Source organism: Cervus elaphus, chromosome 20 (assembly GCF_910594005.1).
Source record: "Cervus elaphus chromosome 20, mCerEla1.1, whole genome shotgun sequence".
Lineage (NCBI taxonomy): Eukaryota > Metazoa > Chordata > Mammalia > Artiodactyla > Cervidae > Cervus > Cervus elaphus.
Genome location: NC_057834.1, coordinates 138,175,525 through 138,197,296, shown reverse-complemented (window position 1 = coordinate 138,197,296; position 21,772 = coordinate 138,175,525). Strand labels below are relative to the sequence as shown.

Below are 21,772 nucleotides of genomic sequence, written 5' to 3'. Positions count from 1 at the left end.
GCTCCGGGAGTTGGTGATGGACAGGGAGGCCTGCAGTCCATGAGATCGCAAAGAGTCGGATACGACTGAGCGACTGAGCTGAACTGATACATTAAAAAATGTCATCATGATAAGTCTAGTTACCACTTGTCACCATGCAAAGATAGGATAAGTCCCCTACATACAGACCTTCAAGTTGCGAACTCTCAAGGATGCAAATCTATTTTCCATCCTCGTCAGGCGTGAGTGAGACAGCAGCTTATCCTGTCTCCTGTTGCTGACGCTCCTTCAGCTATACCATCTCCCCCTCCTCTCCCGCGTCCCGTCAGTAACCCTTCTTGCCTGTTCGTTCCGTGCCAGGCCCTGTGTGCCAGCTGTTGTGTTGGACTGTGGTACTTTTCAAGGCGCTGTCCTGTAAAGTTGCAGATGTCTTGTTTATTTTGTTTGTTTTTACCTATATTATGTGTGAGAAGTGTCATAACGCTGTAACAGGGCAGCACCGTGCAGCTGATTGTGATCGTCGGGTACCCAGGCCCACGTGGCTCAATGTGTGAACAAATTGGACTTAAGGGACACACTCTGGGAACGGAACTTGTTCGTGTGTGGGGACTTCCTGCACTACCGTCTTACGGGCTGTGTTCCCTGTGGCCGACGTTACATCCCTATGACTTACTTATTTTGAATCTGCAAGTTTGGATCTTTTATCTCCCTCACCTGCTTCACTCACACCCCAGCCTTCTTCCCCGCTTGCAACCACCAGTTTGTTCTTATCTTTGAGTCTGTTTCTATTATGTTTGTTCATTTTTGTTGTTGTTTTGTTTTTCAGATTTCACATATGTGAAGTCATGTGGTATTTGCCTTTCTCTACCTGACTTATTTCACTTAGTATAATACCCTTTAGGTTCATCCATGTTTTCATACATGGCAGGATTTTGTTCTTTCCTATGGCTGAAATTTCATTGTGTTTATATATCACATCCTCTTTATCCCCTGTCACGGTTTCACGGTTCTCCTGGATTCCCTGATGGCTCAGTTGGTAAAGATTGACTGCGATGCAGGAGACCCCAGTTCAATTCCTGGGTAGGGAAGATCCGCTGGAGAAGGGATAGGCTACCCACTCCAGTATTCTCGGGCCTCCCTTGTGGCTCAGCTGTTTAGAGAGTCCGCCTGTAATGTGGGAGACCTGGGTTCAATCCCTGGGTTGGAAAGATCCCCCGGAGAAGGGAAAGGCTAACCAGTCCAGTATTCTGGGCTGGAGAGTTCCTTGGGCTGTATTGTCCATGGGGTCGCAAAGAGCTGGACACAACAGAGCGACTTTCACTTCACTTCTTTATCCCTTCACCCTGCTGGTGTTTAAAGCACATGTCTCTTTATTTCATTGTTTGACACGGGATCCATTTAACGTTCATACATGGTGGCTGGTCTGTCTCCAGCTCATCTGTAAGATTCCTCCTGTCTTTTTTGAGCTTTGCAGTGCATCGCTGAAGATACTGGGTTGTCTGTCCTGCAGGGTCTCCCTGGGTTCTAGATTTCGCTTGATTTCCTCCCTGAGTTGTCATTAAAAGTGGACCTCTTGCCTGAGTTTCCTGTCCATCGGTGGTTAGACGCGGAGGTTTGATCAGCGTCAGTTGTGATTATTTCTGGCTGGACTCTAGGTGCAGTTGTGTACGTCCATTGGGAGGACCAGCTCTGTGTGTGTGGGTGGGGGCGCTTAGCAGCCATGAATCTTTTCTTTCTCCTTAAAATCATTTTACTGAGCTGGCCACACCCCCCGCCACTGCCCTGAGGCCCGCCTCTTGGTCTCCAGTAGGTCCGTGTGGACAGTTAGCCTGTGAACCTCTGTCTTCCACCTCCACCCCTGTGGGGGGCAGGGGTCCCAGGGCCCTCGGACGCTCCCGCCTCCCCACTGGCCCCCAGTGTTTCCTCCGTGACTTCATCCACAAGTCAGACGCTGCCGTCCGCCTCCTTGCTGTTCGTGTGGACTGGTTGTCGTGCATGTCGGGTTCTCCGCTCGCCTTTCCTCCCGCGTCTCAGACCCGCCGTGGGCTCTTCCTCCCCCGAAGGCTGGTCAGTGGTGTCAGCCGGGTGCGGCCCTGTCTGCGTGTGCTCCGCATGCAGTCTTGACCGCCGCTCCCCAGCACGTGGTCCTGGCTTCGCAGGTGCTCCTCTCTGCTCTCGGAGCTGGCTCGCGGTTCTCTGGCCGTTCCCACGCGCCCCTCATTGGCTGCTTACTCGTCCCCAGGGCCCGCTGACCCTCTTCTCTCGAGTCTGTGGTTCCACTTGGAAACTGTCTTGATTGCTGTCCTTTGTTGGGGTCCCTGCCTGGCTGTGCCTTCCGTGTCTCCCACCAGTTCTGGAAATGCTCAGCCGTCTGTCTTAGGTGCTGCCTCTGACCTCCGACCTTCTCTGCGGGGGGCCCCACACTTTGGAACCAACCGCCGGGCCCGAGACACAGGCTGCACCCTCCCTGCTGGCGGTGGGGCTGCCAGGCTGCAGGTGCCCAGGGGCCGGGGCCGGGGGATGGGGCGGGTGGGGTGGGTGAGAAGGGAGCGTGGGGGGGGGTGGGGGCCTCGTTGAAGCGATGGTCTGCTTTTGCAGAACTGTGAGATCGCCTGGATTCCGCCCCATTGTCTGAATTCTCTCCCCTTCGTGCCCCCCGTCCTACAAAGGCCTTTTTCTTTCTTTGACAAAAGGAGAGAAGCGGGTGGAGGGGGCCCTGACCTACACGCCTCAGCAGCTGCCGCGGGATCAGCACCCCGCCCTGAGGAGATGAAGCCGGTGCCTGTTCCCTGTCTGCATCAAATACACGCACTCTCATTCCTTCGGCGCGCGTGAAGCCGGCGAGTCTCCGCATCCTGTTCACTTCCTTAAGTTGAGAAGCCATCTTGGCTCCGTGTCTGGGGAGCCCGGGGCCCCTGTGTTCTGCGGCACAGACGGTGTGCCCTCGGGGCCTCCGGCCCTGGTGTGCTGGGACCCGAGTCTGGGAGCTCTGGACGCCTGTCCCCAGGCGCGTTCGTGACTCAGCCTTCAGTTGTCACGTGTGCAGACGCTGAGGGCCAGCTCGCGCCCTTCTGGGGTCTCTCCTGCATCCTGACCACCTGGTCTCGCCTTGGGTCTTCACCACCCTCAGTAAAGTCGCCTTCTGGGCCCACTTTAGGGGGAGGGCGTTCAGCAGCTCTGGAGGCAAGACAGGCTCAGCTCAGCCTGCCGCGCCCAGACACCCCTCCCGCCAGGTCAGCTCTCCCTGGGGTCTTCTCCCTGCGTTCACACCGCCCCTGCCATGGGGTCTCCGGGCTCGAGGCTGCGTCCTGGCCCTCGGTGGACGCTGGTCACATGCACGGCCCCTGGGTGGCCGCTGGTCCTCAGGGGGATTTGGACTCACATTAGCCGCAACCCCACACTGGACGTTTGAGAGACCAGGTGCTTGTGCCGGGGGCCCAGCCTCTTCTCTCTCAGTAGCGTTACCTGGACACATGCCCTGGTGCCTGGAAGTGGGGCCCTGGGCCTGCTTTCCACGAGTGGTCCCACCTCCCGCCTACTGGCCCCCGCGGTCCCTGACCGGGTCCTCGCTGGTGTCTGCAGACACACGGGCCCAGCGGGGACCTCGAAGAGGAGGATCGTGGCAGCTGCAGGAGAGGCCCTCATGCTGGTGGGTGAGGGGTGGCCAGGCCTCGGTGTGCTGATGGCCTCAGACTCTCCGCCAGGGAGAAGCACGTTGAAAATGTGGGGTTTGGGGAGGAGGTGTGAGTGAGTGGAGGTGAAACCCAGCTTAGGGGAAGAGACAGTGGGCTAAAACATTACCTGGTATTAATGGTGGATTGTTCTTTTTAGCAGCAAAAGTGAGCTATCAGGAACTTGCTGTTTGCATCTCTGCTCAGCAGCTGAGTTTGCTAGGCGGTGCTGGTCAGCCTGTTTCCCGGGACCGGTTGGGTGGTGCAGACCCGGCCTGGCTGCACCCTTGGGGCCGTGTCTCGGCCATGAGCAGGTGTTCTCGGAGCAGACCCCTGGGAGCCCTTCAAGAAAAGTAGAGGTTTTTCTTCCCTGGAAAGCACTGGCCTGCGGGGTGCTAGAGCGAGCTGGCCATCCCGGGGGATACCCAGCCTTTGGTCAGGACAGAATCCACAGCCGGAGCCGTGGGCAGGGAGTTAGGGGTCTGCCAGCCCTGGTCGGGGGGATGCTCTTGGAGCCCCAGAGCGTGCGTGCTCGGGCTGCAGGGGGCCTCATCGCCTGAGCGCTGCTGGAGCCCCAGGCACCCCGGGCTCTGCTGCTCCCAGCGCCCCAAGCTGCCAACACCACCCCGCCTAGAACCACTACCCCAGGTGACCTGTACCACCCTGCCTGAGAACCACTGCCCCGGTGCCCTGCGGGCCCCCTCCTCCCAGCTCTTCCTGCTCTGTCGCCCACGGGCATCCTGTCACCCATGGTTGGTGTCCAGTTCTGAGTTTGTCAGGGACATTTGCTGTGTAGCCTCAGCCAAGTTGCTTAGACTCTCCGAGCTTCTTTCCCTGCCTGCCCAGTGGGGATGACGTTGGCTCCATCCATGTCCTGCAGGGTCCCTGTTTACACGTGAAGCTAGCCCAGGCCAGCAACCTGCAGACCTGCGGCCCGCAGTGACTCAGGGCCGCCCTGGGGGCTTGGGGTGTCTGCCCCCGGTGCCCCCTCCTGCCTTCGGCCTGAGGCTCTTGGTCTGCTTCGGCCTGTCTCTGCTTGGTTTTGAAGAGTAATCCACTGCCTTCTTGTCTGGAGGCAGAGCCTGGGCCGAGCAGGGCCTGAAGGTGCGTGCTCCTCCCCTGTGACGTGCAGGTGTGTGCAAGGCACCCACGTGCAGAAAGCAGCTTAGGGTCGCACTCTCCCCGCCCCAGGCCAGATGCAGAAAGCCTTCCCGTGTAACACATGGATAAAGTGTGAGTCGCTCAGCCCTGTCTGACTCTGTGTGGCCCCATGGACTAAAGCCCACCAGGCTGCTCTCTCCATGGGATTCTCCAGGCAAGAGTACTGAGGTGGGGTGCCATTCCCTTCTCCATGGGATCTTCCTGACCCAGGGATCAAACCTAGGTCTCTGGACATACATGTATAAATACCACTATATATGTTTATTTCTTTACATTCTGATCTCAGCTGAAAACAAGACAATATAAAACATAATAGTATGTTCTTGCTCCATACTGTTTATTATTTATTTTCATTTTCAAGCATAATTTATATTCCGCTGAGTTGTTCACATAAGCTCATTTCTTTGGCGTCGCCTGTGTACATACATCTGAATGAGGCTAAAAAGCAGGGCGAGCCATACTCCTCTACATGAGAAGCTGAGATGGGGCCACTTGTCTTATTTACCTTCCCTACAGAATATTTTTAAATGTTTACATTAAAAAGCACTTCTGACTTCTCTACCTCATTTCCCCTTTATACACACACACACACAGTATTAAATAGAGTAATTGTAATTCAGTTAAGAGCACCTTTGGGGAAAATGATACTGCATATAAATCAGTATTTTGAATGGAACTTGATGATGACTATTCAGTCGTTTTGGATGATATTTCTAATAAGTTATGCACCCAAAGTTCCACGGTGAGATGACAGATTGAATACATAGATCTAATTTCACTCACTCCTGAAATTCACAAAGGCTCCAGTAACGACATACACATTATAAACTGTGGCAACCAAAGCCCAGATGGTGGTCTCCGTGTTTCCCACTGAAGCAGCCCAGTGTCCTTGGGGACGTCGCTGGTTCCTCCTGGGGACCAGGAAGTGCAGGGCGTCTTGGGACAGCTGTCACAGCCACACGGAGGGCTGTCCCCAGGGTCCCCGTGGGTTCTGGGTGACCCGGCGCCATCACGCAGGCTGCCCGAGGCCGCGTGTGAGCATCAGGGCAGGACTGCAGAGGCCCGGTTCCCTGTGATCCCGAAGCCAGACCTGGGGCAGCCAGCTCAGTAAGGTGGAAAACTGGCAAATGAAAGACTGTCAAGCACTGGCCCTGCCTTTCTGCTAAAAGCTGTGTGTGGGGATAACGTGACAGTTGACTCGGGGCCCTTTCTCACCATGGAAGTCACACCCGGCCAGCACCTCGGGACCAGCAGATGGGGCTGGAAGGGCCGTGTTGACAGGCCCGACAGCATCATCGGTGACCACCTTAGCTGCTGGCGACACAGGAGCCCGGGGGACACCGGACTCTCTGGGGGGTGGCCCTGCTGGGAATCGGAGCTGCGTCCCCCAGACTCTAGATGCAGTCCTACTCCCAGGGAATCCGTCGTGTGGGCCTGCACCTCAGATACAGTCAGCACTGGACGGGTGACCAGAGTCTTCAGCCCGTCAGCTGGAGAGGGTGCGGGCATGAGGGAGAAGACGGGGGATCTTTAGATTACAAAGAATTCACAGGCTATATCAGCCAATTGCAGCGTATGGACTTTAGCTGAGTCTTGATTTGTTTTTGGCTACACGGGATCTTCGTTGCACCCTGTTTTGTTCCAGCACAGATTCTCGAGCTGTGGCTCGAGGGCTTAATTGCCCTATGCCTTGTGGGATCTTAGTTCTCTTGACCCAGGATCAAACCTGCATCCTCTGCATTGCAAGGCAGATTCTTAACCACAGGACCAGCAGGGAAGTCCCCGGTTCAATCTTGAGTTGAATAAAGTCTCAGAAGTGTGTATGAGACTTGTGTATGAGCAATGAGTATGAGAAATATGTATGAGAATTGTGTATGAAAAAAGTGATAATACCTTCTGGCTATTTGATAGCATCATGGAGTTGTTAATTTATTTGGTAGGTTGACTGTTTTCTTAAGAGTTTATTTAGGGATACCACAGTCCTTATGAGTGATGTGCCGTGCTGGCGGGCCGGCTTCAGGATAATCTAGAAGGAAGGGCAGTGGGCGGGTGTGGAAGGAAAGGCTGGCCACAGGGCAGCAGTCGCTGGAGCTGGCTGACAGATGCTTGGGAGTTGATTATACCATTGTTGTTGGCTTTGTGTGTTTTTTAATTTTCCCTAAAAAATTACCTATCTATATCTGTATCTGTATTCCAGAGAAAGGTTATCAGCTCACAAAGATGGGGGAAAGAGGGACTCCCTGGTCGTCCAGCAGCTGAGACCCCGCGCTGCCAATGCAGGGGTCCTCTGGTCAGGGAACTAGATCCCACCTGCCACAATGAAGATCAAAGATCCCACTAAGGGATCTGCTGCTCTAAGACCCAGTGCAGCCAAACCTGTAAGGTACATTTTAAAAATAAATATTTTTTTTTTAACAAGATGGGGAACAGAAAAGGAAACGGCATCAACTGTCTGGAAGGTGGAAATTGAAGTCACAGGTCACACTAGATTTGGCAGTTTGGGCAGAAAAAGCCAGACTCCACGCCGCCCATGGGTGCAGCCAAGATCCCAGCGGGTGGACGCCTCGGCATCCTTGTAAAGCAGCCCCACGTCCCGCCTCCAGGACAGGACCGGGGCAGGAGGGGGCCAGGCTGAGTGGAGTGGAGGCCGGAGGGCAGCAGGCACGGTCACTACCCCCCGCCCCGGCCTCCTGCCCCGCGGCTCAGGATGCCTCAGCCCCCATCCAGGGTTGCCTGGAGCATCCTGACGGACGCCAGCTCCATGCACCACCCAGCGAAGCTCAGCCTTGAGTCCCCTGTCTGCTTGCAGCTTAGGATCCATGCCTCCATTCGTCCTCAGGGACACAGCCGCAGAAATTATGCAAAACTCGGTGAGAAACTTAAAAAATCCATTTTAGGGAATCTCGAATAGAATTGAGCGTTAGACACGGAAAATGGGGGAGAAGGAGAAAGAAACTCGGCGATTGTTGCCGATTTACCACCAAGTACTGGAAGTTCCCGAAGGGGAACTCAGAGGAAAGGGCGATGGTCCGCACGATGACCCGGGGAGATTCCCCACGGCTGGGGGTGTGAGCTGCCAAGCTGGACAGGCGGCGTGGAGCTCCGCGGTGGGCGAGGGAAGAACCTCACTCCCAGAGCCTCTTGCTCAGGACGCGGCGGGCAGGAGCTGGTCTTCCAGAGGGAGAGCAAAGGGCACGCGTCCAGAGTCAGAGCAGCTCCTCGCTTTTCAGTAACAGTCTTGGGAACAAGGAGGTGGGGCGTGGTCTTCACCGTCCTGGAGGAGGTGGCTGCTCGCTGGAGTTCTGTGCGCAGCCAGGGGAACGATCCCTGGAGGAGGACATGAGTATACATTCGGACAGGAAACCGCGTGCCTCCTTCCCAAGGCACAGGAGGAGGCTGAGGTCCTGCAGAGAGAGGATAGCCCAGAAGGAAGAGGAGTGGAATGAAGGGGTACGAACGGAGACCCAGGGCGTCCCTGGGAGCGTCGGGGGCCGGCCTCAGGGGTCGGCTGTGTGGGAGGCACTGTGGAGGAGCTCTGCAGCCCCCAGGCGTCTGGACCTCCCTGCCTCCCAACCTCACTCACCTGAGGCCGTGCTTCTCCACGGGGCTCCTGGGCCCCGCACCTAGGGGCGCACCTGGAGGACGGCCGGCTGGAGCCGCAGCAGGAGGCAGGGCGGCCTGGCCCCACTGCGGGGGTGGCTCGTGGTTTTCCCGGGGTCGCCCTTGGCCTCGCCCCAGAGGAGCTCTTTCTGCCAGCTGTCCTGGAAGCTGCAGCAGCCTGGCCCCAAGACTCTGCCTTTCCCTGGGGGCCTGCATTTCGCCCCCCACCCCAGAGCTGCTGAGTGCAGAGGACGCGTGTTTAGGGGTGCGTCCTGGAGGTGGTGAGCACAGCACGCAGGGGTGCTGAGCAAAGTCGGCACGGGGCTGGGCGCCCGGGGAGCGAGGCTCTGGCCCCTGAGGCGGGGATGTGCCAGCAGCCCCCTTACCATGTGTGACCCCCGGGGTATGTGACAGGTTTTGTCGAAAAGTTGAAAACATTTTGAGATCGGTTATGTGTTTCTACTAGACCCCGTCCTTCCTCCTCCTCCTCCTCCTCCCCCCCTCACACAGGCAGACACGTCAGTGTGACAGGAACTCGCGCTGACACGGATGAAACATCTATTATTCTCCCCTAGATTTGAATGAGCCGTTCTCTACTTGAACAGAGCCTACACTCTGGCCCTGTTTTCTAAAGAATAGACCTTCTCTTTATTTGCTGTCTATATGATGACATGAAATAGTGCTGTGAACAGAAGACCCAACCCATGTAATGGAAAATTACTGTGGCTTTTTTTCCCCCTGATCATTTATTTTTTTGAAAAAATAAGAGACTGGCAGATTTTTTTTTTTCTATTTCTGATTGAGAACTTATAGGTCACGGCCCAGCCTTGCCATTTCTTATTGAAACTCTGAATATAGTCTTTGTGCTTTTACTAACGTCATGAGCCTGATTGTATTAATATGTTTCTCAAGGCACAACCTATAAAAGCAATTTTCTACTCTGCCATAAAATATTCATGAGAATACAGACTTTTTTGTTTTGATGCCGCATTCTTTAAGGAGAGAAGGTCTCATTGTTTTCTTCCAGCGATTTGGGTCAAAAGCACTAGCAACTTCTGTTGGGAACTCGTGGCATTTCGGCGAGTTTTTGATACAGAAATAGTCGCGGGCATGTCTGACGCACCCTCCAGCGGCGAAATGAATGGGGACTGTGGGTCCGACCCCACAGCTGGGGCTGTGGCTGCCTGGGGGGCCCACCTGGCTTCCCGGGGCTGAGCTCACGGTGGGGAGAAGCGCCTGGCCTGAGTCCCCAGCCCCACGCCCACCCCAGGGGTGGCGTGCGTGTCTGTCTGCAGCGCTGTCTCCCGAGGTGCCGAAGTGGCAGACGCTGGGCACAGCGTGTCCGGCGGAGGTGATGTCTGGCTTTGCATTCTCTTTGCATTGGACTTTCTTTAGCAGAGGATGAAGTCTTATGTGAAACCTCAAAAGGGGAAAGTCCAGCAGGCCTCGCCTCCCTTTCTAACAGTAATGGTGAGGACAGCCCGTGACCCCCGCCCCCTGGCCTGGCGCCCCTCTGTTCACTGCGGGCAGGACGGCGTTGCCCGGGGGTCTCCTTGCTGTCCCCTCCCTGGGCCCACCGGCTCTGGTGTCTGGAATGACTTCGGGAAGGGGGGTGTTTCGTCGTTACGTTCCGTGCAGCTCCAGACTCAAAGGGAACCCGAGGAAAGGTGCAGTGAACACAGGGAACCTCGGTCCTCCCCACCCCGTGCACGCTGGGGTGCCTGCTGCGTCCTCCCTTCCGCCCTCGGCCGCCCTGCGGCAGCACCCCGTCTCTCACGCCCAATGCCAGCCCCTCTGCATATGAGGCCCAGCCTCCCCATGCCGCTGGCATCCCCAGCTGGACGTGCAGGGCCCCCAGGATCTGCGGATGCAGGCCCCGTGCCCCTAGCGAGCGGTCCAGGCGCCTCCCGTGTCTCCGCCCCCCGGCTGCCCCCTTACACTGGCCGCCTGGGTGCTGGCTCGTCCGCCCCGCCCCGCTCAGAGCTGCGGCCCCCGTGCGGGCCCTTCCCCAGGGTGTCCGTCAGCCCCTCTGCCCTTCCTGTCCCCGTGCACGGCAGACCCGCCGCAGGCTGGACTGGGAACAGTCCCCGGCACCCAGCACAGAGCAGGAGGCCTGGAGTCTTTCTGCCGTGTGGGGATGCAGGCGTAGGAAATGTTAGGCCCGTCCTATCTTTGAGGTTAATGAAACGGATCCCTCAAAGTTGTTTTACGTTCAGTTTTTGAAGAGGTTAACTATTGGACATTTCTGATCGTCTTCCTACCTCGCCTGTGAAAAGTTAGAAACGGGGGCTGGCCTTGTACAGTGAGGGCTTCCCCGGCGGCTCAGACAGTAAAGAGCCGCCTGCCAGTGCAACGCGAGTGTGATCCCCGGGCCGGGAGGATCCCCTGGAGGACGGCCTGGCAACCCACTCCAGTATTCTTTCCTGAAGAATTGCATAGACAGAGGAGCCTGGTGGGCCACAGTCCGTGGGGTCACAGAGTTGGACACGACTGAGTGACTGATCCACAGCAGCATGATACAGTGAACGGACGGTGGAGGGCTGCCTGCTCTGCGGCGTCTTGGGGGCGACCTTGTTCCCATGTAACCTCGTAGGGCGCCTGGACACGTCGCCTAAATGGGGGCCACCCCTGACCACGCCTGCCATCAGGACAGCTGAGGTGATGCTGCTTACAAAATGCAGGCAGTGTGGTTACTTCATCAGTTCTCTGTGGCTTCTTGAGCTAAAATACCGCTCCCTGACCAGATAAGAAGAATGTCAGAGATGCCACAAGCCAGTCCACACCTGTGAACGTGGGCCCAGATGTGCCCAATGAAACGGCTGCAGGCTCACTCTGTCAGTGATTCTGTGCGTGTGTGTGTGTGTCTGTAACCCAGGAAGACAAAGTCAGCTTTATCTTTACAAAGCAAAGGCCAGCTAACCTGAGGGGATCTGCTAAGTAACTCACCTGTTAATCCATTTAGGAACCAGACGGGTTAACCGGTTAATGAAGAAAAGCTTTCCAGCCTCTTCCAGGGAAGCAGAAAGAAGAGCCAGAAAACCTGCCGTCATACACAGTAATAATGTTTTCCAGGCAACATTCAGCACCATCATTAGTGAAAGCAGGAAAATATGCAGCCCTTCCCCGCCCCTGGGAGAAAAGAAAGCTGAGTTTCCTTTAAGACTTTCTCTTTCCTCTGAGTCCCTTTCCTGAACCCCACTCCCTGTCGTCAGTAATATTCTATTCCTTAAAATAGAGTCTGAAGCAAATGGAGGAAAATACTGAGGTTTTATTAAACCAGTGTTGTTTACACAGTTTTTCCATCCTGCTATGTTTCATAATAAAAATGATCAAGGGAAGAAAATAAAGGAAGTCAATAAAGCCCAGTCTCTCCCAGCTGTGTGTGGTGAGGGTGGGATGGGCACCACTGTTGCCTGGGCCTGTTCATGGCAACAGTTACTTGTGTCAGTTTTTGGCCCATAAATATCAAATAAAAACCCCTTCACACATCAAGCCTGACACCCAACTAGAAAAAAATTAATACATTTAAAACGTTGGGGTTTGCACCTCACTGATTTTGGGAAAAATCAAAGAGAAACTGTCAGCTGGTATTTACCCGGGGCTTGTTAGGACTTCAGAGAGTGGAGAATTAGATGTTTTCTGAAAAATGATTGAATATTGAGGATTTTCCTCCATTTTCTGTGGCCAGGTCCCAGGCGTTTGCATGCAACCTGCCCCAGGCTCCGGGGGCCTCAGGTGGAATCCAGGCTTATTTCTGAGGATGGGGGGAGGGAGGTGGCGACTTCAGCCCAGAGCCAGGCCCTGGCTCTGACCCAGGCAGCGCCCACGCCCCGCCCAGGTGAGCGAGCCTGCAGGTATGAGACCGCATGTCTGTCCAGGACACCAGGGCCCTGGGCGTGGGCTCGGGCTTAGAACCTAAGACTGAGCCAGAGCCAGGCCGCCCCCCCTCACTTGGCTCGTCAGCAGGACGGCCGGCCGGGGCCTGCCTGGGTGGTGACCACTGAAATGTGCCGTCCCAACGGCTGGTTCCGCTCCTGGGTCATTTTTTTTACAAAATCCACTGGAACATAGGTGGGAGTGGCCTGCAGTGTTGCTGACGCTCCACTTATCAAGAAGCGGGATTTTAGCTTAAGAAAATAGGCACAGAGAATTGAAATGGCCATACTGCCCGCCTTTTGTAAGCCCCTCGTTTGCCCCAGTGGCAGGGAGTCAGGGCCGGAGGGCACTTCCAGAGGCACTGGGTTACGTCAGGCCTCCGGGTGGTCCAGTCTCACCCGGGGAGACCCTGGGACCAGGTCCAGGGCGTCACAAGGCCTGTCTGCAGAGGGCCTGGGCAGAGGTGCTGCGACGAGGCCCCCTCCTGGGTGGCGATGACTCCGGAGGGGAGACCTGGCCCGGGGGGCCCTGTCTGCTGAGCTGGGTCTTCCCCAGAGCTCTGAGCCTCCAGAGGAGAGGCCCAGCCTCCGGCCCCCCTGTCTGTCTGTGGCTGAGCAGGTTGTGAGCGGGCTTTCTGGTTGGGGCGGGATCCTGGGGCCTCTGCTGGGCTGTCTCCATTTCTGGGGGTCAGGGGGGCTCTGACGGAGCCCAGGATGCTCACCCTCAGGAAGGCGGCCCCGGAGCCTCTCTGGGAAGTCGGAGGCCCAAAGCCAGTGGCCCGGCTTTTCTGATATAATCCCGTCCTGAGAGGAGCGCCCACTCGCGGGTATTTTGTGAGAGCCGTCATTGGAGACCTGGTTTCTGCCTCCTCCTTCTCGCTTTTAATTTGGCGTTGATCTACAAGCGTTTAGATCGATTCTGCTTCCGTTTCTAATCAGAGCCAACTCGTGGCTGTTCCTGGGCCGCACCTCCGTGCAGTGAAGGCAGTTTGTTTCTTAGCAAAGTGCAGAAGCGGTCACCCTGCGGAGTGAGCCGAGTGGGCGATCGGGGGGAGCCTTGCACTAGCTGTCTCCCAGAGGGCGCGCCGTCGCCGCAGAAACGCGCTGCGCATCCAGCGCCTGTCTGGACCACTTCAGTGGCGCACGCTCTTCTGTGGGCCCTGCACACAGCTCTCCTGCACCTTCTTGCGAAGGAGAAAAGCGTGGGCCGCTCACCCCTCTGCTTGTGGGTATCCAGGGCTCTTCAGAGCCTTTTTCCTGCTGTCTCTCTGTGTCGACTTTCTAAAATGACATCAGAAAAGACCATCGGGCCGGCACCCAGGTCGCCTGAGCGAGCAGGGCCCCTTAGTGCAGGGTGGGGCAGAGGGAGGCGGGCCCGAGCGCGTGTGCGTCCCAGTCCAGCCTCCTGCTGGCTCCTGCCTGAGGGGTGGGCCTCTTGGAGGAAGAGGGGGGATGGCCCCCGAGTCCTGCCTTTTGAGCCTGTTGAGCAGGAATGGGGAGGAGGCATCTGAAGTGAGCAGTGAGTCTCATTGCATGGGCGTCCCTGTGATGGCGGCGTGGGCATCCCCGTGATGCTGGCGTGGGCGTCCCCCTGATGGTGGCGTGGGCATCCCCCTGATGGCGGCGTGGGCGTCCCCGTGATCGTGGCGTGGGCGTCCCTGTGATGCTGGCGTGGGCATCCCCCTGATGGCGGCGTGGGCGTCCCCCTGATGGCGGCGTGGGCATCCCCGTGATCATGGCGTGGGCGTCCCTGTGATGCTGGCGTGGGCATTCCCCTGATGGCGGCATGGGCATCCCCGTGATCGTGGCGTGGGCGTCCCTGTGATGCTGGCGTGGGCATCCCCCTGATGGCGGCGTGGGCGTCCCCGTGATCGTGGCGTGGGCGTCCCTGTGATGCTGGCGTGGGCATCCCCCTGATGGCAGCGTGGGCGTCCCCCTGATGGCGGCATGGGTGTCCCTGTGATGCTGGCGTGGGCATCCCCCTGATGGCGGTGTGGGCGTCCCCGTGATCGTGGCGTGGGCGTCCCTGTGATGCTGGCGTGGGCATCCCCCTGATGGCAGCGTGGGCGTCCCCCTGATGGCGGCATGGGCGTCCCTCTGATGCTGGCGTGGCGTCCCTCTGATGCTGGCGTGGGCTCCTGGGCAGGGCGGGCGGGCGGGCCGGGCCTGAGGGCCCCTCGGTCACCGGCACCTCTGCGCTGTGCTCTCTCCACAGTGGACGTGGCCTCGGCCCTGCCTCTGCCGGTGGCCCCCCCGGGGGTGCCCATGGACCTGCGCCTGGACCACCAGTTTCCGCTGCCCGTGGCGGAGCCGGGCCTCCGCGAGCAGCAGCTGCAGCAGGAGCTCCTGGCGCTCAAGCAGAAGCAGCAGCTGCAGAGGCAGATCCTCATCGCCGAGTTCCAGCGGCAGCACGAGCAGCTGTCCCGGCAGCACGAGGCCCAGCTGCACGAACACATCAAGGTCAGTGTCCAGCCTCGGGCGCCAGGCGGCCCGCGTGTGCCCCAGGTCCTGCCCGACCAGCCCGCTGTGCACCCCAGGTCCCGCCCACGGCTCCCGGGCCGGCCCACTCTGTGCACCCCAGGATCCCGCCACCCAGGACCATCCCCAAGCCCCCAGGCCGGCCCACTGTCCGTGCCTGTGACCCTGCCGCCCAGTACCAAACCCCGAGCCCTGAGTCCCCAGGGCTGGCCCACTGTGTGTGCCCGCAATCCCGCTGCCCAGGACCAACCCCGAGTCCCCAGGCCAGCCCACTGTGTGTGCCCGCGATCCCGCTGCCCAGGACCAACCCCGAGCCCCCAGGCCAGCCCGCTGTGTGTGCCCGCGATCCCGCTGCCCAGGACCAACCCCGAGCCCCCAGGCCAGCCCTCTGTGTGTGCCCGCGATCCCGCTGCCCAGGACCAACCCCGAGTCCCCAGGCCAGCCCGCTGTGTGTGCCCGCGATCCCGCTGCCCAGGACCAACCCCGAGCCCCCAGGCCAACCCGCTGTGTGTGCCCGCGATCCCGCTGCCCAGGACCAACCCCGAGTCCCCAGGCCAGCCCGCTGTGTGTGCCCGCGATCCCGCTGCCCAGGACCAACCCCGAGTCCCCAGGCCAGCCCTCTGTGTGTGCCCGCGATCCCGCTGCCCAGGACCAACCCCGAGCCCCCAGGCCAACCCGCTGTGTGTGCCCGCGATCCCGCTGCCCAGGACCAACCCCGAGCCCCCAGGCCAGCCCGCTGTGTGTGCCCGCGATCCTGCTGCCCAGGACCAACCCCGAGCCCCCAGGCCAACCCGCTGTGTGTGCCCGCGATCCCGCTGCCCAGGACCAACCCCGAGTCCCCAGGCCAGCCCGCTGTGTGTGCTCGCGATCCCGCTGCCCAGGACCAACCCCGAGTCCCCAGGCCAGCCCGCTGTGTGTGCTCGCGATCCCGCTGCCCAGGACCAACCCCGAGCCCCCAGGCCAACCCGCTGTGTGTGCCCACGATCCCGCTGCCCAGGACCAACCCCAAGTCCCCAGGCCACCCCGCTGTGTGTGCCCGCGATCCCGCCGCCCAGGACCAACCCTGAGTCCCCAGGCCAACCCGCTGTGTGTGCCCGAGATCCCGCTGCCCAGGACCATGCCCAAGCTCCCAGGGCTGGCCCGCTCCGCCTGGCCCTCACCCTGCCACCCAGGACCACTGCCCCCAGCCCCACCCCAGTGACCTGCTGCCAGGCTGAGGTGGATGCCCGGGGATGTTCCTCGCTGGGCCCTTTAGACCTGCGTGTCGGCACTTGGAAGCTGGTTGAAGGAATCCTGGCTGATGTGGCCAAGAGTGGAAACAGCATTTAAAGTCACCCTATAGAAGCTTAGAGTGGGGGAGAATTCTCGTCGTTGGACTTCAGCTACAAGCACATGTCCCTAAATAGCAGCATCACCAGCAAAAAGAAGCGCCAGAATATTAGCAGCGGTCACCTCTGGGTCAGGTGTTTAGGAATTGTCTTTATTTTCTCCTTGGGACTTGTCCATCCTCTCTCCATTTTTCCCACTGATTTCTTATAATTGGAAAAAAAAAAAAACACTAATATTTGTTTTCATTTAGATGGGATAAGGAAAAAGCTAACATTTTTTCTTTTTGGTATTTACTGTTTGGTGTGTGCTAGGTCACTTCAGTCATGTCTAACTCTTTGCAACCCTATAGACTGTAGCCCCGCCAGGGTCCTCTGTCCGTGGGATTCTCCAGGCAAGAATGCTGGAGTGGGTTGCCAGGCCCTCCTCCAGGGGATCTTTCCCACCCAGGGATGGAACCCGAATCTCTTACGTCTCCGGCAGTGGCAGGCAGGTTCTTTACCAGTAGGCCACGTGGGAAGCCCTGTTCACTGTCTACAGACATTTATTCGGATCCCAATTTTAAAAGCAAACATTCTAGGAAGAAACGTGCACTCGTGAGGCACAGAGAAGTCACGTCCCTTGGCTGAGGGACCAGTTACAACGTCTGTGATCACGTGTCACCACACTTAGAACCTTGCAGAATAGCGCTGTTCAGTGGAAATGTGTACACGTTAAAATTCATAGGTAGTCTTTCGTTTTCTGTAGCCACCTGAAATCACCCAAAGAAACCAGGTTGTGTGAGTGATTTATTGTTAGGTAACAAATTACCCAAAAGATTTTTAGCCACTTGAAATAACAAGCGTGTATTATCGGACAGCTCAGCTCCCGTGGGTCGGGGACCCAGGGGCAGCCTGCAGATGGCTGGGCCGCGGGGCCTCTCGGGAGCTGCGGTCGGGCGTGGTCAGGGCGGAGATCTCATCTGAGCAATGGGCCGGGCCTGCAGGACCCTCTTCCCGGCTCACTCACCCCCTGGATTTGAGCAGGAGGCCTCAAGTCCTCCTCACTTGGGCTTGCAGGATCCAAGTGACCAAGAAGGAGGTTGCGGTGTCTTCTGGCCAAATCCTGAAGGTGACCCCCCGACATCCCTGCTATGTTGCTCTGCTGCCGTAGACACCAACCCTTCTGGGAGGGGCCCAGCCGAGGGGTGGACACCAGGAGGCAGGAGTCTTTGGGGGGCCACTGGGGAGCTGGGTGCTAAAGGTAAAAGTAATTTCAGGGTATTTTCTTTAACCTCGCATTTCTAAAGTGTCACTTCAACCCGTGATCCACAGACGCGGCTGTGTCCGTGCCGAGTCTCGGCGCACACCGCGGACCAGACACGCAGGGCCCATTTCCGTGTGGACCAGAGGCACTGCGGCCGCACGTGGTCAGTGGCTGTGGGGCTGGGCGGCAGCGACGTGGGTAGTTAAGATCCCACGTGGCACGCGGTGCTCCTGAGACAGCCTTCCCTCGGGGACCAGCGCCGCCCGCAGCCGGACGTCGCCCGGCCCGGCCTCGGCTTCCTCAGGCACCACCAGGCTGTGCCCACCGCTGCTGGGCAGAGTGACTGTGCACCGTCTGTCTCTGCCTCTGCCCAGCTTCGCCTGAGGCCCCGGATCTCGGCAGGGTTGTCGGTGCCACTGCGGCTCTCCACCCCGACTCCCAGGAGCTGCCGAAGTCGGCGTCGCACAAAGCAAGCAGACAGTAGCCTCCAGAGCTGCTGGGGGCCCAGGCCTCACGGCTGTGCCTGCAGAGAGCTCTGAGCCAGTGCGCGCTCCCGCCTAATCGAGATGTCACTGGTCTCCGTAGAGACGCCCCCCCCCCACCCCGCCACCGCCCAGCCATGGTGGTCCTCTGCTTTTTAATAAGCACCGTTGGGTTTGGGATGGATCGAGCGAGGGTCCTGAGAGCCAGCGCGATGCCCTTTGCCCCCCTGACGCCAAGCGCCTGTCCTCCTGCTGCTGGGAGGAGACGGAGCCCCCGGGGGGTGCTCTGTGGGGTGTGGCCTGGACCTGCCTTGCCAGCGGGGTAGCCGGGGCCCCATCATGTGCAGGGGGATGGGTGTGGGGGGACGAGGGGCAGCAGTGGTGAGGGAGGGGGTGGGGCTTCCCACTGAGGCCCCGCCCCAAGGGGGTCTTTGGCCCTGAGCCACACCTGGGTTTTCAGGACTGGGATGAAGCTCTCAGTGGCTGCGGGACTAGGTCCTCACCAAAGTCAGTCTAGATAACTGCCTCTCAGTACCAGTGAGCACTCCCCGCAGGCTGCCCGGTCCGTTTTGTCCTTGAAGCTGCAGCCTCCTGTTTTCTCTGACTCCCGAAAGCAATCTGAAAAGCCTGCCTTGGGCCCGCCCACTCACACTGCTGGCCCCTGTGATGTGGCTTCCTCTCCTCCTCACCAGCAGGCTTCTTGAACTTTTGCCATCAGACTCCTGCATCTTGATATCACCTCAGAAGCCTGAAAGGTCAGGGCAGCCCATCTCTTCCAGGTCCTACCTGGCCTCCTGGTGACCTGGGGGCCCCCATCTTTGGAGGCAGAGCTCCTCCGCTGGGGGTCCCCTAGCCTCCCAGACCTTCAGGCCAGAAGACCGCAGAGAGGATGGGAGCCCCAGAAACGCAGTTCAGAAACCTTCTCAAGGTGACGTGTTCTCTGTGCTTTAATTGTTTCTCTGTTTATAGCAGAGATCATTCGTCTGAAGCCATTTAAAACTATGTAACCGTCATCCTATCAGCCGGCCTCTGTTTTGATGATTTCCGCTCTCTTCACAAGCCATCATGTGTTGGTGACATTTGGCAGTGGTGTTTGTCAGACAGATTTCTTGAGCACACAATCTAATTAGTGTCATTAAATCATCAGTGAATTTGAATAGGATTTTATAATTAAAAAGGGAACTGTGTTTTAAAAAGGGCTTCCCTGGTGGCTCAGATGGTAAAGAATCTGCCTGTAACGCGGGAGACCCGGGTTCGATCCCTGAGTCAGAAAAATCCCCTGCAGAAGGAAATGGCAACCCACTCCAGTGTTCTTGCCCAGAAAATGCCACGGACAGAGGAGGCGGGTGGGCTACAGTCCCTGGGGTCACAAGGAGTCGGACACGACTGAGTGACTAACACGGAGAGAGGTTTTAAAAGATAATGGCAGTTGTTAACCTCGGTTTAAGATGCTCTCCCTTGAGTTCCAACACTCAGCGTCACACTGGTTCTGGACGCTTGCTGGTCATGGCCGCTCAGGAGCCTGACCCTGTCCTGTCCTACAGTTAGTTCTTTCCTCCCCGGAAGGGGGTCCCGGAGTGTGGTCACTGGGGCCTGGGGTCGAGGGAGCCATGAGTGTGGTGTCCGTGGGTGTTTATGTCCAGAAAATCCGTAACAGCCTTATCAACTGGGATCCCTGAGCGGATCACCCCACTCAGCGTTACCTAGGTTTGCCGCTTTAATGTGTCATTTTAAATTTTCTAAACATGTTATCAAGGGAATCCCTCTATCTCCTGTCCCCAGTGGAGACGTAGCGCGGTGAGAACAAGCAGAAGCGGCCCTCCCTGCTCTGCTGGGTTCTTTACCTGGCCTCCCAGGGGCCCAGGGGCCCCCATCTTTGGAGGCAGAGCCCACCTCGACTCCGTCCGCAGCTCGGCAGGTGCGGACCCGGGAGTCGCCCTCTGGGTTCTCGTCGGCAGTCTCAGCAGCCTTTGCTCCACTTGCTAATAGAGCTTCCAGCCCAGCCGTTGCCTTCCTCAGTCTCTAGTCGTTACTTGTGGATTTTTTTCGATGACTGTGGCTCCAGCGTAGAGAGGAGACAGGAGTCTTCAGAGTGTGCTTCCAGGAGGGTGATAGGTGGTTCTGTCCTGCCGGCCCCAGGACCCCATGGGATCACTGGCTGTGGACGGACAGGAGCCTGGGGATGCTGTCAGGAGCTGGTAGAGGCCGCACACGCCCGGTGTGGGTGACACCACGGAGCTGAGGCTGAACCCCGTGACCCCAGCGCTGCAGCCTCCCCGTCTACACTGCAGCCTCCCCTCCCTGCCTACACTGCAGGGTGGAGACCCGTCCTGACGCGTTGGTCTGGCAGGTGCGATCCTGGGAGATGGGGCTTGTCTTCTGCGGTTCCTACTTGTAGCCCAGACTGCCGGCACTGTCCACTAGGCAGATTTTCTCGGAATAAACCCCTTCCTATGAAAGATACGCAACGGTGTGCATGTTACACGTTTTAGTGGCCTCACTGGGTCTCCGTCCAGGAGTGTGCCTGCTCTCTGCGAGGTTGTGCCCAGCCTGGCTCTTCTCTCCCCAGGTCTCAGGGTATCTCCTGTCTAACAAGTGAAAAATGAAAGCGCTTTCCACTCTTTATTTGCACGTCCTTTTTCACTAGTGAGGATGAGCTTGGGGGTGTGTGTAGTTGATACTGTCTCCCTGACAGGAGAGCTTTAGGAGCCGTTTAGTGAGCACGTGACTCTTTCCCTTGCAGGGAAGTGGATAAAATTGAAAGGAGCCTGCTTCTCTGGCCTGGGAGGCAGGCGGTGGTGTTTACTGTCTTTATTACCTGCCCCGGGTGGCTGAGCTGTGCTGCCTGGGCCCCAGCTTCCGGGTCGTCTGAGGCAACTTGTAATGAGCCCGGAGGACACGCTTCGGCGGCCGGAGCCCTGGTGCCCGGGAAGGCGCGTGGCCGCTGCGAGCCCTGCGTTACTCCTGGACCCGTCGGCACCCAGTGAACGCACTTACGGTCAGGCCTGGCTCATAAGCCTGCACTGCGGGTTTCTAGGAAGTCAGCGATGGGCCGGCGGAGGGCCGCGTTTGACCTGCCGCCCCTGGGGCGTGGGTGCTCGCTCCATGCCGTGCTGGGCCCCGTGCCGCCCCTGGCTTGTCGGAGAGGAGCGCTGCGCGTGTTTCCAGAGGTGGCAGCTGTAGTTTGTTCTGCAGAGAAAACCCTCTCGTGTGGACTTGCCCCACGGTTTCTATCTCATGCCTCCTCACTGGCTCTCGCTCATAAATACGCTGCCTTTGGTCCGGCCCGGGACCCTCATGGGTGCGCTTAGACCCACTGTGTGCTGGGTGGCAGGGACAGGACAGAGGGAGACAGGCTCAGACACAGCCTGGGTCTTCGTCAGCCCCGAGCCGTCCCGGGAAGTGTGTCCAGGTGGTGGTGAACCCCGCCGGGAGGAGGGGTCAGGGTGCCCTGCAGGGGAAAGGGCCCCTCCGCTGGTCTCCAGGAGACGCAGTTTCCAGGGCGCCCACCTGAGAGGAAGAGATGTGTCCCAGGTGTGGAGAGGGGGTGGTGGGGGCAGCCGGGCTCCCTCTGGACCACTCTCACCGCCCCCCCCCGCCACCGCTCACAGTGGAGCTCTGTCCGGGGCGTCCGGGGCGCCTGGCGTCTGTGACATGGGCCTTCATCTCTCTGACCCGCCTGCTGATCGCTAACCCTTTGTCTTTGTGGCATTTGAGTGTCCGATTTGGGGGGGAACCTGAGTGACACGTCCCTGGGACCTCTTGATTACTGCTGCTGTGCTCCATGAGGCTGGACGGGAGGGTGATTTTGAACTTAACTGAAATGAGGATATCTGTTTGATTTGAGTCAGTAAATCCAGGGCGATAAAGATGGACATGGTTCCATTTTGGAGAACCCTGTAGGCAAGAATATTTTAGTCTCACGTTGGCCCTGATCACTGTGGCCAAGTCGCCT

At 58.3% G+C, this 21,772-nt stretch overlaps 1 protein-coding gene across 6 annotated transcripts in view; it reads left to right on the top strand.

The window, feature by feature from the left end:
• HDAC4 (histone deacetylase 4) overlaps positions 1-21,772 on the top strand; it is a 289,199-nt gene that overhangs the window by 167,368 nt on the left and 100,059 nt on the right. For all 6 annotated transcript variants that reach the window (XM_043878233.1, XM_043878235.1, XM_043878234.1 and 3 more), the window contains one exon: positions 14,502-14,746. In XM_043878233.1, coding sequence (XP_043734168.1) covers positions 14,502-14,746 — 245 coding nt within the window. The remainder of the gene's footprint in view (positions 1-14,501; positions 14,747-21,772) is intronic.